Raw genomic sequence first — 18,914 nt, forward strand, 5'->3', positions numbered from 1 at the left:
ATTTCTAAGATCAAAACCTTGCAACCTTGCAGTCTTTTGAGCTTGTCTTTGTCTGTCCTCTTTGAGTTCTTCCTGTGATCTGTGTAATCAGAAAGTTTTTTAATTGGAAGGGAAAAAAAAAGGGTTACTCTGTGCTAAAAAGATAGATGGATAAAAATATCAGTGGAGTCATACTTCCTTGCTATTGTTCAGTTTGCATTTGAGGTTAAAGCAACAGAAGGAACAGAATGTACTTGGGAACTGCTTGATCTTTTGGGTCTTGGTGGGTGGGACTTAGTGGTTGAAGACAAACTACTGTTCATCAATATTCAAAGCTTACAAGGGAGTTTTAACCTTTGCTGTGAAGTCTGAATCCTCATTGGTGGCCCTCAGTGAAGGGGGATCCGGAAGGCATTCATTAGATGTTCATTGTTTAAGCTAACAAGGCTGGGGAAGCCTCAGACAGGCGCTGAAAGCTGATCTTATCTTATATTGAAAGTATTAGCAACCAGAAATTGTGATCTTTGCTTTGGAATATATAACATAGGAATTGAGTCTGGGAGGGGAGTCACCCAGTTTTTTAAGCTGTTTGCCTTATTTTCATGGAAGCTGTCGTATGAGCTGGTACTGGTAGTAACTGTATGTATTCACTTATGAATACTGCTGCAGCTGTTACTATGGAGTTTATGCTCTGCAAAATAAGTGGGATAACTGATGTCAAAAATCTGATGTTCTGTGCTTGTAAATAATCCAGATTACTAATGACACCTTTTTGGGTGTTTTGTTGGTTTATTTTCTTTTAGATTCAGCAATTGGAGGTGCTGCTGCTTCAAATTATGCAAATTCCACTTGGGGTCCTGGAGCCTCCTCCAACAGCGGCACCAACGCCAACCCAACTCACATCTGGGACAAGGTGATTGTAGACGGGTCTGACATGGAAGAGTGGCCTTGTATTGCCAGCAAAGATGCTGAGTCTTCTTCCGAAAACACCACCGATAACAACAGTGCCTCGAACCCTGGCTTGGAGAAGAACGCTCTGCCAGGAAGCACCACTAGTAACAAAGGAAAAGGAAGCCAGTGCCAGTCTGGAAGCACTGGAAACGAATGTAATCTTGGGGCCTGGAAATCTGATCCCAAGGCTAAATCTGTTCAATCTTCCAACCCTGCTGCCGAGAGTAACAATGGACTAGGTAATTGGAGGAACTTGAGTGGACAAGACAGAATCAGTCCCGGTTCTGGTTTCAGCAACTTTAACCCAAATAGCAACCCATCTGCTTGGCCAGCACTGGTTCAAGAGGGCAATTCTAGGAAAGGAACTCTGGAATCTGATAGTGGTAGCTCCAATGCACAGATTAGCACAGTAGGTCAGACCTCTAGGGAACAGCAGTCAAAGATGGAAAATGCGGGTGTTAACTTTGTCTCTGGCAGAGAACAGGCTCAAATTCATAACACTGATGGACCAAAAAATGGAAACACTAACTCCTTGAACTTAAGTTCACCAAACCCTATGGAGAATAAGGGAATGCCCTTTGAAATGGGCTTGGGGAACCCTTCCAGGAGCACTGACACCCCTTCTCAAAGCACTGGAGAAAGAAAGACTGGGAGTGTTGGATCTTGGGGTACAGCTAGGGGGTCTTCTGGAACTGAAACAGTCTCTGGGCAGAGCAATTCTGGAAACCATGGGAACAATGGAAAGGATAGAGAGGACTCCTGGAAAGGAGCTTCTGTTCAAAAACCTAATGGGTCAAGAAGTGATTCTTGGGATAACAATAACAGGTCTACGGGTGGTGGGTCTTGGAACTTTGGCCCTCAGCATGCAAACGAAAGCAAATGGGGTGAAGGGAACAAATTAACATCTGGGGTCTCTCAGGGAGAATGGAAACAGCTGTCTGGGTCTGATGAACTGAAGATTGGAGAGTGGAGTGGTCCAAACCAACCAAATTCTAGCACTGGAGCATGGGACAATCAAAAAGGCCACCCTCTTCCTGAAAACCAAGGCAATTCCCAGGCTCCCTGTTGGGGAAGATCTTCCAGCTCTGCAGGAAGTGAGGTTGGAGGTCAAAGCACTGGAAGCAACCACAAAGCAGGAAGTAGTGACAGTCACAATTCTGGACGCCGATCATACAGGCCCACGCATCCTGATTGCCAGGCAGTCCTGCAGACGTTGCTGAGCAGGACTGACTTGGACCCCCGAGTGCTTTCCAACACCGGCTGGGGCCAGACTCAAATTAAGCAAGATACCGTGTGGGATATTGAAGAGATGCCACGACCCGAGGGGAAGTCTGATAAAGGAACTGAGGGGTGGGAGAGCTCTGCCACACAGACAAAGAACTCAGGGGGCTGGGGCGATGTACCCAGCCAAAGCAATCAAAACAAGTCTGGATGGGGTGAGCTCTCAACCCCAACGGAGTGGAAGGACCCCAAAAATAGTGGAGGATGGAATGACTATAAGAACTCCAATTCTTCTAATTGGGGAGGAGGAAGGCAAGAAGAAAAATCATCTTCCTCTTGGAATGACAGCTCTAGTAAGGATCAGGGGTGGGGTGGACGGCAAAGTAATCACGGATGGTCTTCTGGAAAGAACGGTTGGGGAGAGGAAGTTGACCAAACAAAAAGCAGTAACTGGGAAAGTGCAGGAAACAAGCCAGTGTCTGGTTGGGGTGAAGGTGGGCAAAATGAGATTGGAACTTGGGGTAATGGTGCAAATACAAGCTCTGCTTCAAAGGGTGGATGGGACGATTGTAAAAGAACTTCAACATGGAACGAGACGGGTCGACAGCCCAACTCCTGGAACAAGCAGCAGCAACAGCACCAGCAGCAACAGCAGGAGTCTTCTGGTTCCTGGGGTCCACCGCCCCAAACTCCCAGTAACGGGCGGCCTCCAAACCCAAACTGGAACAATGGACCACAGCCAGCTGCCCCCAAAGAGGAGGAGCCTAGTGGCTGGGAAGAACCTTCTCCACAGTCAATCAGTCGAAAAATGGATATTGATGATGGCACTTCAGCGTGGGGAGATCCCAGCAGTTATAACTACAAGAATGTGAATCTGTGGGACAAGAACTCACAAGGAGGACAGGCCCCACGGGAGCAGAGCCTGCCTACTCCAATGACTAGCAAATCACAAGCATCAGGTACTAGTCTTGTTCCTTTCTTCAGCAAGCTCCTACATTTGATTGTAACCTTAATGCATAAGAGAGATGCTTGTAGCCACCAATTCTTGATAGTTGCATTCTATAAAGAAAACCAAATTCTGATTTTAATATTTGGTTCTGTATTTAAAGTGTCTTTAAAATTTGGATTCCATCAGTCCTCTGCTTGTTATGCTTCAGTAACTGTGATCTGAATACTGGTCACCTTGCCAGGAAAAGAAGTGTTTGTTAGCTTTAGCAAATAGCTATGAATAGCAAATATGCATATTCAATTTGAGCTCTGAAGAACAGGTTAAATTACAGAATCAAAAAGCTTTAAGACTGAGTCCAGCCATAAACTTAATAAGCCCAGCACTGCTCAGTCCATGACTAAACAGTGTTCATCAGTGCAAAATCTGCAGGTCTTAAGAATATCTTCAGGGATGATGACTCAACCACTTCCCTGGGCAGCCTGTTCCAGTGCTGGACAATCCTTTTGGTGAAAAGTTTTTCCTAATATCCATTTGAAACCTGCCCTGGTGCAACTTGAGGCCATTTCCTCTTGTCCTATTTCTTGTTACTTGGGAAAAGAGACTGCCCCCAATGTGGCTACAGCCTGTTTTCACATATTTGTAGAGAGCAGTAAGGTCTCCCCTGAGTTTCCCTTTTTCTGGACTAAGTAGCATTTTTTACATTTAATTATTAGAGAAATGGGGAGAAAATCTTTACTTGTTTTTAGTCAAAAACATTTTGCTCTGAAACACTCAGTTAACACCTGAAATTTAATATGTCTTTACAGTTTGGTTTATTTAGTCCAGTTTGGCTTTGCTGTATGATAAAGAATACTTGAAGAAATATTTTGTTCTTTGGAATAAAACAAGAAAAAGTTATATAGCCTGGAAATGTATTAAGAAATTACTGTTATGTAATCTTTTCCTCTGACTCAAAGACACTTTAAAATAATTTTGTCTTGATTTGATATGTACTGCAAATATGTCCTATAGTCAGTATATAAAACCCTAAGTTAGATGCTTGTAATTAGTCACAAAAGGTCACAGATAGGAGGGGACAGTATTACTTGTGGGGTTCATGTTTAATCTGGGAGAAGAGTATTACTCATCATAGCATTCTCTTCCTTTTCATCCCTGGAGGTCAGTGCCCATTCTAAATTAGTTGTGAATGATTGTCAATTCTGCTTCACCCACACTACTGAGAACCCAAAGTTCTCAACAAGAATGAAGCAGTAAATTAATGACATGGTGCTGCACTGCAGTAAACAGCTCATTGTCTGCATGGTCTGTAATGAAACCTCTTTGTCCTTTGTGCAGTCTGGAGCAAAAGCACTCCACCTGCTCCAGATAATGGTACGTCCGCCTGGGGTGAGCCAAATGAAACCAGTCCCGGGTGGGGTGAAGTAGATGATCCAGGAGCATCGACTACAGGCTGGGGGAATGCACCTTCCACTGCCCCGAATGCCATGAAATCCAGTGAGTATGGGCCAGACACCAGTTTCTTTGCAATTGCCTTGGAGATGTTTGTGTCTGGCTTTTGACGTAGGTCACCTGTGGAGGAGTTGTTATCTGAGGCCTAAAAGCAGTGTTGAGTGTTTTTATAGGATTTTGATGGATGAGTATTAAGTGTTTGTAAATGACTGAAACTTTGTCTTTTAAGGTAGGAAAATTTTCCTAACTAAGCAATTAAATGAGCAACTCTGATTCTGGAAGTGCTGAAACACAGTAAGGAAATGTGTATTTTTCTCCGTTTCTCCGGCTACCTACTTGTTACATGATAAGTCACCTTTTCTGATCATATAAGGAAAAGACATGCACAGTACTGACAAATTTCACTGTGAAGGCCATTACATCTTTATCCATGCTTTGATAATGTAACTTGGCTTTGAATGGATTTTTAAAATTGTATAAGTGAGAAAAATTGTAGCTCTTAAGAACTGCACTTTGTAGTAGAACCTAAAAGCCTACCACAGTGTCTTCTGTGAATGAGATGATGAAGTATTTTGAAAATCTACTTCGAAGTTAAAATTTTTTTATATTAAGAGTTTTTTGGGTATTTTTCTTGATGATATAAGTTGTTTGTATAATTTTTATTTCACTCTTATTGCCAAAGTCAGTAACGTTTGGGTGTGAAGTTTCCTGCCGGAACTACTGATGATACACCAGTGTTACTGAACTTGACTTGATGATACTTGATAACAGTAAGACTGTTTCCAGCCCAGAAGTTGCTTTTGCAACATGTAGTTGTTTGAAATTAAGTGCTGTGTAGATCGTTTGCTGTTGGATTGTTCACCCTTCCTCCCATACCAATTAAATAATTTGGCCATTTCTGAAACAAAAAAAGCTTTGCTTCCTTAGTGTTATTGTTACAGGCTTTTGTGGATGACAGGCTTCCCATGCCTGCCCCACAGACTTGGCATTTTGAGGATGCTAAGCTGATTTTAGATGGCTGTCTCCTTTTATCTATAAAAAGATACCTAAATATGACCAAAATAAGAACTTCTGAAGCTGATCCATTGAAAATTCTGTTGATTGGTTAATGCTTAATACAGTCCTTTAAGACTTTACCTGGTCACTTTCATACCATAACTGGTCTGTATGTGTGCCATAACTAAAGAACTGCAACCTACGCATGCTGTTCTGTATGTGAGCTGTCCCCAGCTCTAGAGCAAAATCTAGGGACAGGATACAGACCAGCTCTGATCAGAAAATGGAAAAAATCAGTTTGGAGCCAGAGAAGGAAGCATAGATCAGTATCTACCTGTTTAAAAAAGTACATTTACGTAGTTCTGCAAGCATTGCATAAGAATATTCTGGCGGAAGTTTCATGTTCAAGAGTCCTAGAGAGCTGTCAGTGCAGAAAAATAATCTCTGGTTATATAGTGGCATAGTATATATTTAAGCACTGTCGCCAGAAATAAATTAAAGCTGCAGGGACTTCCCAGTATAACATTTCCAGACTGTGTTCTTGACTGTGCAGTCATAATACTTTATCGTAGTCTTTTCTGCATAAGTAGCAGGATTAAAGGGCCAAGAGGTAGATTTTTTGCACTTGGACCAGTATGTTTCATGAGAGCCCTCAGTTTTAGTACCCAATTGAACAGGCTTTAAAAAGCTGTTTCCTCTAAAATATCTGAGTGTTTGTTTATGATGCATTTTAAGGTATCTCTTAAACCACCATGAAATACTGCTGTACTTATTTTCGTTATGATCAGGGTAGAGATCCTCATGGTAGACTAATTGCAATTCCTGACTTTTTTTATATTCAGACATGTTGGGTGTTTGCTTTCAGATTCTACTTAGTTGTTATTCCTAAAAGTCGTTTTTGTAATTTTATGGAAGAGTATAGAGCGAGTGGAGTATTAAGGTTTTGAAGTGAAAGAGGAATTAATTGATAAACCACCTGAAGCAGAATCTTCAGCACCCCTGGTTTTTGTGTGTGCTTTGAAGGCTTTCATTTGTACTCAAAAATAGTAGGTTGCCTTTTAAATGCAGCTGTATCTGTATAAGAGGTCCCCATTGCTATTATATCTTTAAAGGTTTGACATTTCTTTAAAATAGTTGCACAACATGACATGTGAACATGCCACCAGATCTCTTGGGTTTTGGAATTCGTGCACAAGTTTTTACAGCTCTTAGAGTGAAGACATATTTTTGATTATTTTTTTTTTTAAAGTCATTTGTGATTCTGATGATCTCAGCCAATGTTGCAGTGTCACATCACCAGCTGCATGGTAATGTAGACTGCTTTTGAGCTTTTGTTTTTGTTTTTGTTTTTCTAAAGGTTCTAAATCTATGCAAGATGGCTGGGGAGAGAGTGATGGGCCAGTGACAGGAACACGTCATTCCAGCTGGGAAGAGGAGGAGGAGGGAGGAGTCTGGAACACAGCAGGCTCTCAGGGAAGCAGTTCCTCCCACAACTCAACAAGCTGGGGACAAGGAGGAAAGAAAACACAAATGAAGGTAAAATGCTTGAATGACTCATTACTACTGTGTTGTCTGAAAACAGTCTGACTGATATGTTAGAGCACTATGCAGTTATTTTTTAAGAATGTTTTGCAGAGTTACAGCAAGGTGCCTCTTAAACTAATGTAAAAAAAAGGGAGGTTTTTGGATTTGCTTTAATATATGACACCTGTTATGACTAATAAATCTTCCAGTAGGTGTCAAATTCTTTTGGTTTGTAAGCTGCACAGCCATTACTAAATGAAAATAAGTATCCCAAGGCTATTTCTCTTCTCTTGCTGACACATCTTTGTTAGGCTGCTGCTGTTGTTCTTGCATAGCCTGCTGAAGTTTGCATTCCACAGTCCCTTTGGCACATGAACTTCTTATTTCTAACAACTGTTGGATTTATGTCTGACTTACGTTTGTTGTTCTTGACATTTGGCCTCAGACAGGAGCAGGAGCTTGGCTGTAGTCCTGAGTAAATTTCTTTTTAAGATTTGTTTGCATTGAAGTTCTTCAGTACAGTAACACTTGTTACTGTATTAATATTAGAAGGACTATGCTGTGTCTGCTTCTCATGAAGTAGGTAGGGCAGATTCAAAAGGCAAGGCGCAGCAGTTTCCTAAGACATGGAAATACTTCTGTGACATGATAGGGAGTTTCACAATTCATATTTCACAGAAATTATTCTCGGGGACTTTTTTCCTCACTTAATTTATTTTAACCACCAAAACAATGGAATTTTTTTTCACTGTTGAACTGTGTTAGTGTTGGTGATCTCTAAATTACACTAAAGCCAAAGAGAGACCCTGGTCAGCACAGTGCCTGTGCAAGAGACACCATGCTAAAGGGAAGAAAGGAAGAAGTCTGCCTCTGAATGCACTGGATTAAAGAATGGATTCAACTGTAACAGAAGAAAAAATAAACAATGTTCACAAAGCTTTCCAGATTGCAGAATGAAACTGAAGGTGTGATAAACATTCTGCATGACAATGTTCAGCCAGTTTGGAATATCTAACAGTGGGCAGTTGTACAAGACGCAGTATTTGGTAAATGTTTCCAAACATGTAAATACTTGGAGTTATTTTTTCTGGAGATGAATTTCCCTGGTACCTGAATTTTCATTTTAAACATGCACATTTGAAAGATAAAGACGAATTTAAGGAATCAAGAAGTTTCTTAACAGTATTTTTCTCTTTTTTTTTTTCAGTGTGCATTAAAAGGAGGAAATAGTGATTCGTGGATGAACCCTTTATCCAAACAGTTTTCAAATATGGGCTTGCTAGTAAGTAAATTTTTTTTTAAAAGAAAGTGCAACTTTGTGAAAGAGCTGTAAGCTTTAAATAAGTTGAAATACCAACTGTATCACAGTTTTTTATCTGCATCTGCCATGCTAGGATGGTGATTATAATACCTGTAGTAGCTGACTTAGAATGGCTTCTCAGAAAAACCCTAAATCTATCGTGATTCCTGAAGTTACTTTATGGTAGCTCCTTCTGTAGGAGAAGGAGTTATCATAAAGCTCATAAGGAGGAAGGAGCTATCATAAGGAGGAAAGGTTGCAGTTTCCTTGCAAGTAATAGATTTGGGAGGGGGATGTGTGTTTTCTTATTTTGTTTGTTTGCTTTTGGGGTGGGAAGATTGTTGCTTTTTAGTGTGGGATGGGTTTTTTTGTTGCTTTGTTTTTGGGTTTGGGTTTTTTTATTTTATTTTCATAACATGCTGTTTAGAGCACTTAAGCTGGAGGCTCCTGCCTGCAGTGTCAGACATCTGTGATAAGTCCAAGGTATTAATTCTGAATCTCAGCCATCTATCAGAAAAGGAGATTTACAGCTCTATGTCTGTCTTGGCTGAATTTATATTGGAAGTACAGTAGGGTCTTTTTAGAAAAAAAGGGCTCATTATAAATCCATAAGTAAAGATTGTTTGGTAAAGTGAATAAATATCACATCATTGAGAAAAGGACAGAGCCATAGGGAAGTATTTCAAAAAGAGTTCTGTATAATTTTTTATATAAAGGAACTTCTGACAAGCTTATTTGTAAAATATTATGCAGAATATTGTGCCAGTTGTCATCCTGTGAAGCAGGAATACCATGTAATACTGGCTAGCAGAAGATAACAATACAGAGCTTGTGTGAGAAATCTAGGGCTGCACAAGCTGACATTGACATGCTTAGAATTAGTTTGCAATGTCTTTTGGCTCTCAAGCTCTAATTCAGTTTGCTAGATAGTACATGCTTCTGAAAGCTATGGGAACACCCTGTCCCACACTGCGAGCTGAAGAATCCCATGGCAGTACACTTCAAGATTTGATGGCATGACAGGCCATGAGGATGAGCAGTCATTTTGGCTGCTATTTTTGGTGTTTTGTCACTCAAACTCTGGAACACAAGGCCAGAGGTTCATTTATGGAGTGGCTGTCTGTCCATCGTCCTCAGTCGCTGTGTCTGTGAGTCTGTTTTCACATGGGTAAACTTGCCACACACAGCCTTAGGGGGTTGAGGCAAGGTGTGTCCAGGGTGATATCAGAAACCCTTGTGTTCAGTTTTAGTTTAAAGTAAAACTTTCATTAGCACAAGCATGTTCTTTCTGCATTCTGTCTTTCTGAAATATTCTTGGCATTGAATAGAAGTCAGAACTGAATTGTGGTGGTTTTTTTTTCCCCCCAGAGTCAAACTGACGACATTCCAGGCAGTAAGATGGACTTGTCTGTAGGTGAGTGTATTTTAATTGCAATGCATTTGAACTGTGAGATCACCTGTAGTGTTTTTATAAGGATGACCTGCTGTACTCTGGAAGGGTTTGATTCTTAGTTTTAGCACTCCTCATAATATAAGGGTGGAGTAAAAAGCATCTTCAGTCTTGTCTGTAAGCTTTGACTCTGGTCTGCAAGATTGGGATGTATACCTGTACAGAGCAGAGCTGTAACTTGGGGCAGAAACATCTTTAAGACTGTTTTAATCTTTGAAGTTTGTATTCATTGTTACTGTTTCAAGAAAGTGAAAATCTTTTTCATTTGGTGGTAGAGTACTGTTTTCCCTCCTGCCAGTAGGACATTCCATTTATTACAGTTTTGTGGAGGTGATGTGAAGGGAAAAAAATTATCTTCTGTCATTGGTTTCTTCAGTTGCATGCCTCAGGCTATTACAAATTACTTTTCAGTAGAACTAGATTTTATGTTCTGGATAGCTTCCCCACCATTGCTACACAGCTTAAGCATCATGGGCTGTGTGGTACCTCAGGTAGAACTGTGGTAGTCAAGACTTACTTGCATCTAATACCTGGTCTGGATTTGGTATTCTAATACAATCCAGACAGATGCAGTGTCTCTCAGCTTAGAATCCATTACATTCTTAAATTTCTGCCACATTTCGTCGAGGATTCAGTTGTTCATTTTTCCCAAAATTGCTGTCTTTTCTGAAGTAGTGAAGGATCTCAGTCATAGATTATAAGGATGTTTATTTATATGGTACGATACAGTTTTGTGAAAGGTAACAATTTTTTGATCTCTCCAGTTTGGCCTCATGCATCCTCCCTAGAACTCAGGCTCTGATTGTATCATGCTTCTCTAAAGAATGTCTAGGTGGAGATCAGTCGCCATCATGGGTGTTCAGTTCTCACCTGCTTTCAGATGCTGCTGCTAGAAAACAGATCTAATCATGTACAGATGGAAAGGATGGTAGCCTGGATTAGTTTCTTATCTCCAAATTAAGGATCCTTTGGAGCTTTCAAAGACCCTCAGGCCATCAGAGCTTCTGAGGAGGTGACTGCTGCTCAGAATATGCTGTGAAAGGGTGCAGCAAGGCTGCATCTTTTACCTTGGTATGTTGCTCTTCTTTAAGTTTAGTGTGCCCATTAATGGCGGCATCCCTTGATCTTAGCTAGAGCCATTAATTATGGCTTGCATTCTGTTTCAAAGGCAGAGAATGTAACACATCTTCGTAGGTTTTTTGATTACTTTTGCATTTAGCAGTTTTGCTCTTGTTGCTGATGGCATTTGTTTGTGGAAAGCTGTAAGCTGTTTTGCTCAGCCCAGGTCTACTTCTAAAATTTACAAGTTGGACTTATTTATGAGGTAGGCTTGTAGGGTCTTTTTTATGAAGATGGTGTAACATTTAACCTATTCTATGTTTCTGCATGTAGAGAATTTGGGGCTTCATATTTATTCATACACAAGTGGTTCTGCCTACTGTGGAGGGTAATTCAAACTTTTCACATTTTGTCAGTTGTCATGTACTACATAAGGTAAAGCTATTCTTTAGCCCCCTCCATTATTTATAGCTTTAGTTGATGGGTTCAAAGGACAAGACTCACATGACACATTTCAAAGTTGCATTAGAATTTTCTGTGAATGGGATAAAGGAATGCAATCATTTCTCTCAGACCTTGTTTATACTGGAGTTTAAGCAGCTACTTCAGCACTAAGTGGCATGCAAATCTGTCCTTCAAGCCTTCAGAGGTACTCTTTTAATGCCCTGTGTATTTTACAAGGCATCATTCAGTAATATTTGAGGAGTTGATTGGATCATCAGGATAACAAGAGGGACGAAAGGGTGTTTCTGTGGCTTAGTCATCTTGTGTTGGCTTTGACCCAGTTTCATTTCAGACAGTGATGCAACTATGCCTCGCTTTCAGTTTCTTTTCAAGCAACTAATGGCCGGGGCTTCCTGTGTGGAATTAAAGCACATGAGCCTTTTAGTGCACGTTGCTGGCATTGTGTGCAGTGGTTTGATGTAGGTATTGACAGCACTGAGCTGTTTGTGACACTTTGTGAGTGCTTTTGCAGAGCAAGTTGTAGCTTTCAGGGTGTGTTAGAAAGGGATCAGAGAAGCACAAGCTCATCCAGTTCCGTGTGACTCTAGTTACAAGCTAAGATATGTAGGTGATTTGTCAACTGTCTTGTGATAAATTATGTTGAAGGCATCTGACAGGATGAAGCTGGATCAGCTTTGAAAGCTGTGTGGGTAAGAGAAACCCATGCAATTAGTGGTCAGTTTCATAGCTTCTTGGCAGTGGCATCGCTATGAATATTAATAGATTGGACATTAAGAAGAGATGCTGGATTTGAGAAGCTTTTTCAACAAAACGCTGTCTTAAAGGTGTTAAAGTGATTAGCTGTCTGCTCTGAAGAAGGTTAAGTGTTTTGTCAGTGGTGGTAGGGTAGGTTAGCTATTGCCAACTTCCTTTGGAAAAGTCACAGATTTTCTTGTTAATTGTGCTGACATGTTTTTAAAATGATTCTTGGAAAGACCATCTGTGCTACTAACTAAACAGTATTCTTTAAAACTAAAAATACCAGTAAAGCTCATTTCTATCATATCCGTATTTTAAAACAAAGATGTTTTCCATCTACTTCAACGTAGCAATATGCATCTCATAGCTTACAGGTGCCACATCTGACCAAAAAGATTGTTCCTTGGCAACAGTTCACTGTGTAAGGTGGAAAACTTCTTCCAGCCAGCTCTTTGGCTGTTGATAAAGCTTTTAGAGAAAATCGATGTCTTGCTCACCGTGTATGTTTCAGTTTGGTCATCTGTTATTGACATCTCATACTTCACCAGGTTACTGACTAAACAATGGCAGGAGACTTTAGAGCATATTGGAGAAGTGTCTGTGTTACTGGTTGTGTTATTGTGTACAGGCTGAAGGAGATTGGTTGTCTGTCTGAAGTTACAATATACCTGTTGATGTCTTGTGTTTAAGAATTAAGTTCATGTGACTCTAGGACAGCCTTGACCAAATAATGTGCATATGACCAAATTTTTCAAATGATCTCAAATAATTTCTCAATGTCAAACCCAGCAGAAGGCAAGCAGAATACATGGAGAACTTAAATAGTAGTCTTTCTACATACTGGATCCCAAAAAATTACAGTGCAGGTTTTGGGAGACATAGAGAGCTAGGGATTAATTACTATAACTAGTTGAAATGTTTATGTTTATATGTCTATATAAATTTTGATAAATACTTCACATTAAACTCTATAAAGTAAATTGGCATGTTCAGTGTTAAATGAAACTTGCTACATTTATTTTTCAACACTTTTAATACCAACTCTAGCTGTGCTAAATTATAAGACAGATGTAATTAATACCCTGGTCTTAAAGAGTATTTCTTTGGCTGTGAACCTGCTGTCATGAGATTATTTGCACTAATTTTTTTTTTGTTACAGGTGGTCTCCCAGATAAGAAGTTTGAGGTAGATAAACGAGCTGTGAATCTCGGGGATTTTAATGACATGATGAGAAAGGATCGATCTGGGTTCCGTCCACCTAATTCCAAAGACATGGGAACCACAGATAGTGGGCCTTATTTTGAGAAGGTGAGAGAAATATCTTCAGATAAATTAATAGCAGCCTCTTTGTTCAAGATTCCAGTTTTTACCCTAGTTCTCTGCAGGTGCTAGATATTGAATAACCCTGATTGAGCTCAGTAGTAAAAGGTGGGGGGTAGTTTTATTGGTAGAGTGAATGTGTGTATAAAACAGGCGTCAGGTGTGCATAGACAAATTGGAGAGAGTGAGGCTTTTTATTCCAGAATAGACTGGTTTTGATGTAGACAAATGCCTTTCTTTTTTCTTGGAAGGATAAACTACTGGTAGCAATAAAATTCGTTACAGGTTTCATCATGATGATTCTTTTGGCTACTAACTACAGTCATCTACCGTAAAGAAAATTGGTTGAGATCTAAGTAAATATAAGTAATCACAGTCTTCTGAATATTTTTCTTCTTTCATGTCTGGCATTTATTGGAAACACCCTTTCTAAATTCCACAACCCCTTATGCTGTATGTCCGTGTACTGTAAGCTTCTGTACGACATCTGTTTCTCTGTGACATCTGTTGTATGTTATGATAGTGTTTCTTTCATATTCTTGCCTATTTTAAACAGAAGCTTTCACTGTTATTATCAAATATTAATTGCTTCCCATTATGAATTGGAGAGTGTCCAATAGATGCAGAATGCTCTAGGGCTGTTTTGGTTTTTTTTAGACACAGTTTATCACATGTAAAATGGAAAACAAATTTGGTTTAAAAATTCTGAAGGCGTGTTAACTGTCTAAGAATTTTTTTAACTCCTCCATTTTGGTATAATGAGCCAAAAAGCAGTTTTGTCAACTCCCTCTGGTGGCATAATTAATAAATACTATGAGCAAAGCTAATACATTTCCTAACAAATTATGCTAGTAGGTGTGTGCTAACATTAGGAATTCATTCAAGATTTGTTTCCTTCTGTAGTGGTAATAGCCACTATCAGAAATGAATTTCATGAGAGTTCAAAATGTATTTTTAAAAAGAAAACCTAAGAGTATCTCCTTGGACCAAAATCTTAATTGTCAAGTGGTCGTTTAAATCAGAAGTTTTGTCCTTGTAACTGCTATTACAAATTAACTTTGCTTCTTCCTAGTCACTCACCGTCCCTCTTTCTCTCCTCTTGCGTTCTGTTGCTTCACTAACCAACTCCTGCTGTTGGCTAACTGCTGCTTCAGTTGACTTTGCCTTTCTCCAATCAAGATGGGTGCCTTGGGGATGAGGCTCCCTGCTCTCCCTTCTCCCCTTCTCCCAGCTACAAGCTGTCTCCCTCTGGTTCCACACTATCCAACGTCGGCCTTGGGGCAATCGGCTCAGGGCTCAGTCCCCAAAACTTCGCTGCTAGACAAGTAAGCAGGCCACCTTATAAGATGCATTGTTATAAGGCTGCAACCTGGGCTTAATCCTGGTTAGTTGGTTGCTTGCATTTGTTTTTCTGCTGAATAGGTTAAAGTTGTTAAGGGAAATTGCAGCTGTCTCAGGCCATTGAGAATCAGTCCACTTTGATTCCTAGCATCAGAACATACTTGGTCTGGTTTTGTTGGCCTCTTCCTAAATCGCAGTGCAACAGCAGGTAGATGTGCTTTTCAGAAGTCGTGAAGTTAGTGGTATCCTTTATTTTAATTGCTAGCTTAAAACCCGGTTAGAGGCTGTTGATTTGCCTCATCAAACCCAACACTGAAGTTTTTCAGACTCCACTCAAAGGCCTTGTATGTAGAAATGAGCCTGTAAAAAGTTGCAGTGATTTAGCATTGTGCCTGTTCCCCTCTCCCTTCCTCACGGTTCAAAGTAAGGATTGATTTAGTAGCCTTTAAAAATTCTTGAAGTAGCAATCTTTTTATGTACAGGGAAATGGTGTGGAAGTAGTCAAGTGATTAACTGCAGTTTGGGAGAATTTCTGGCCAGGAAATACTAGGAAATGAAAGAATAGTACCTAATTATTGCAACTGGTCTAGCTTATGTAGTCATATGCCTAACATGACGGTGTTTCTTTGTGTTGTCTTTCTGTTTCTATGTGACATAGTGTTGAACATCAGATTAAGTCCAAAATTTGCAGGCGTATTGTTGATCTCAGTGTGCAGAACTCTTGTTATAGAGAGAGCTGAAAGTGTAACTGCAGCTTCAAGGCCTCTCAAAAATTTTAGTGTAGTTGACTCCATCTGGCTCTTTCCAGGGTAAAACCTCTTGTCTTTTGGGGTTTTTTGTTTGTCTTCCTGCATGCTTAGGAGTTGCTTCTGAACAAGAAGATGCTTTAGGTGGAGAGGGATGCAGGTGTGAATGAGGCAGTCCATAGTGCAGCCAGTGTAGAAGCAGGAGGAGAGACTTGCGTTTGAGCAAAAGGATAGCAGAATATGCACAGTATTAATGGTAGGAGTATTATGCACAGCGTTATGACAGGATTTATGAAATCTTGGTATATAAGGGAAGGAAAGGTTTTAGTGAAGGCTTGCACAATCTCAGTTTGGAATAATGATGGATTTATGTTGGGTGCAGCAATGCTGGCATGGACAGGCAGAATAGGGAATGATGGCTGAAGAGTGGCAAATACACTCTTCAGAACCCCAGGTATCTGAGAGTCACAGGCACCCTGATAGCAGGAGATGGGAAATTCTGAGGGTCTTGAAACTGAAAAGACAAATTCATGGCATATAAGGATGCTTTGGAGTATGAGCTTCAGCTTTTAGAAGCAAGAGAGTGGAGCTTAGTTAGTGTATGAGACCGTTGATAACATTTCTTGCTTTTTTTGAAAAATGGTACCAAAAAAAGTCTGCTGAAGAGGCTGCAGTCATGAAACATAATCACAAGTTTTCTTGGGTCTTGTTCATGCATTAGGGTTTTTTGCAGAAGTTGCTTATAAAATCAGTAAATACTTCTCATTAAAAAACTCAAACAGCAAGTATTCTTGTATTAGAAAATAAACCACTGGAAAAAAACCCCCACAACTATTTTCTCACTTGAAAATTTTCTTCTAATTTAGTGGGTGAAAAGGGAAAGGAAAATATCCAAATCCAGAATGTTGAAGTTTTCATGGCAGAGGGGAAAATTTTGAAATTTGGATTCTAAAATAGTATGAGTTAATGAAAGGCCTACAGAGGAAAAAAATAGCCTCATGAGAGATATCTCAGCAACCTATTCAGGAAAAGTACCTGTCTTCTCTAAAATGGGGGACCATAATTCTTGCTGATAGATTCTTGCCATGCTTTTAAGCCAGTTGGAATGGAGTTTCTAGTTTGTTATTTGTACTCCAAGTTTCTATTTCCCAATACGTAAAGTGCAAAATATGAAAACATTTGATTTGTCATGTCTTGAAGTAAGTAGATAAGCATGGCCCTTCAGTGTTAGAGGAGAAACAACCTGGATCTCAAAAATGTAGTACAGTGGCTTTAACCCAGGTAGACTATCACTAATTTTAGCTGAATGTCTGTAATTCTAAGGGAACTCTGTTTAAGTCAGTAACTTGGCTCATTGTTACTGAGATGTAGTTATTAGCATAGCCTGCAAGATTCATCTTCTCACTACTGCTTTAATTTTGTAGGGTGGCAATCATGGTTTGTTTGGAAACAGCACAGCACAATCGAGGGGCATGCACACACCAGTGCAGCCACTAAATCCTTCCCCCAATATCCGGGCGCAAGTGCCTCCCCAATTCCTTTCTCCCCAGGTAAGGAATTTATAGCAACTGATTACTTGTAAAAGTAGAGCTACAGCCTTCTGAGCACATCATTGAGGTTACTTATACATCTGTCTTGGTCTCAATTTGATGTTAAAAAATTAAAAAATTGAATAAGATAAAAACATTAAAATTCGTAGTAAAAGTACTTAAAACGCAGGGCAGGAGCATTAGCATTCTATCTTATTCCAAGGCAGTTGATGGTAAATGCTCGCTACCAGTATTTTTAAACCTCAAAAGTGAATTTGGGAATCCTGTCTCTTATATAGGCTTCTGCAAAGTATTTTAAAAAGAACAAATAAACGTGAAAGCTTAAAGTGTTTCTGAAGTGTGACAGGTTGCTTAATTTTTTTTAGTCTTGTCCTGTGCTTCCTGTCCCCCCACAAAAGAAAGGTTTGATGTAGGGGCTACATGTTACATTTATATTGCAGAGCTTAATCTTAAGACCTCAGGGTCTCCAAATGTACAAGTTTACCTTTTGCTTTGGACTTGGTGAACAGTTCTTGAGATTCTCTGGAATTGTACTTGTGTAACTCTGCAATAATGCAGGGAGAAATGGGGGAATTCTTCTCCACCTACTCCTGTCTTTTACTGTATCTTATTCAATGTACAAAGAGATTAACTCTTTCTGTGAGGCACTGTTTCTTTGCTCCAGTGACTGCCTGAATGCCTTTTTATCCCCTTGTCAAGCAGTACGTTTTTACTGTGATAATGCAGTACTGTGATTACTGTTTAGCTGCATATATGTCAGCATTTAAATTTAGTACAGTCTCTGGCACCTGATTGGTTGGGGAAATAACCTTTGTGTGTGTGTCTGCATCTGCACATGTAATACTGTATACTGTCAATCAAAGTGAGGTATTTACTCTGCCCAAGTTATATAGATTGTGCATGTTTGAATGTGATGTGTTAATAAATCTGTAATGTCTTTCGCACACCACCATTGAAGATTGGTGTCATGCTTGTTCCTGTATAGAAATACTTGTACTTCATCATCATTTCCTTGTAGCAATGTGTTCAGGATATGTAACTGCTTTCCATGCAGGTTTCGGCCTCCATGCTCAAACAGTTTCCCAACAGTGGCTTGAATCCTGGTCTTTTCAATATGGGCCCCCAGCTTTCTCCACAACAGATTGCCATGCTGAGCCAGCTTCCACAGATTCCCCAGTTTCAATTAGTAAGTAGCTAGTAATCTTGTGAGACTAGACAGTTTGCAAATTGTCTGCTGAGTTTTCTTTTTATGCTTATTCTAATTCTCTTTTGTTAACTGATGTTATTTTGTGCAAGTATTCCCTCTTCACTATATTGGGTAGTAAAGTCCTGCTAGAAGGCAACAGATAAACCAAATAGGCCCATGTAATTATTGTGGATTACAGTGGGTTGGTAATTACTCTAAGCCATGTTTTTGTACAGAAAGCAGTTGTTTGTTGATTTTTCATGAAGTTTTCTTCAGACTTATAGTAATAAAGCAGATACGAGTAATTCTCTTGCACAGTGTTAAATTAGAAACATTTAACATTTAAGTGAAGGATGTGGTATTCTTCTAATGCATTCATTGTCATTTTATTTGAGTGAGTGGAATGAGAAACAGTTTACCTAACTTCTGAGCCAAGCGTTTGCTAGTGAATAGCTCCTGGCAATTATATTTTGCTAGATGAGCTCTGTATTTTCACTCTTCCCACCCCCCCCTTATCTTGTAGGCTTGTCAGCTCCTCCTTCAGCAGCAGCAGCAGCAACAGCTGTTACAGAGCCAGAGAAAGTTATCTCAAGCTGTGCGACAACAGCAGGAGCAACAGGTGTGTGGCACTGGTTTTGTCAATCAAACGAAGTATGAGGTTTGCTGGGGAAATGCAGTCTGCAGTAGAGA

The 18,914-nt window shown here is 39.9% G+C and overlaps 1 protein-coding gene across 5 annotated transcripts in view; it reads left to right on the plus strand.

Moving 5' to 3' along the window:
- TNRC6B (trinucleotide repeat containing adaptor 6B) overlaps positions 1-18,914 on the plus strand; it is a 118,552-nt gene that overhangs the window by 86,359 nt on the left and 13,279 nt on the right. For 3 of the 5 annotated variants that reach the window (XM_030960591.1, XM_030960592.1, XM_030960593.1), the window contains 9 exons: positions 783-3,110; positions 4,436-4,594; positions 6,903-7,081; positions 8,277-8,351; positions 9,738-9,783; positions 13,241-13,389; positions 16,913-17,038; positions 18,093-18,224; positions 18,748-18,843. In XM_030960591.1, the coding sequence (XP_030816451.1) occupies positions 783-3,110; positions 4,436-4,594; positions 6,903-7,081; positions 8,277-8,351; positions 9,738-9,783; positions 13,241-13,389; positions 16,913-17,038; positions 18,093-18,224; positions 18,748-18,843 (3,290 nt within the window). Of the gene's footprint in view, positions 1-782; positions 3,111-4,435; positions 4,595-6,902; positions 7,082-8,276; positions 8,352-9,737; positions 9,784-13,240; positions 13,390-14,555; positions 14,727-16,912; positions 17,039-18,092; positions 18,225-18,747; positions 18,844-18,914 lie in introns of all 5 variants that reach the window. The other 2 variants (XM_030960595.1, XM_030960594.1) reach the window with 2 other exon arrangements.

This window comes from Camarhynchus parvulus, chromosome 1A (genome assembly GCF_901933205.1).
Source record: "Camarhynchus parvulus chromosome 1A, STF_HiC, whole genome shotgun sequence".
In the NCBI taxonomy this organism is placed as follows: domain Eukaryota; kingdom Metazoa; phylum Chordata; class Aves; order Passeriformes; family Thraupidae; genus Camarhynchus; species Camarhynchus parvulus.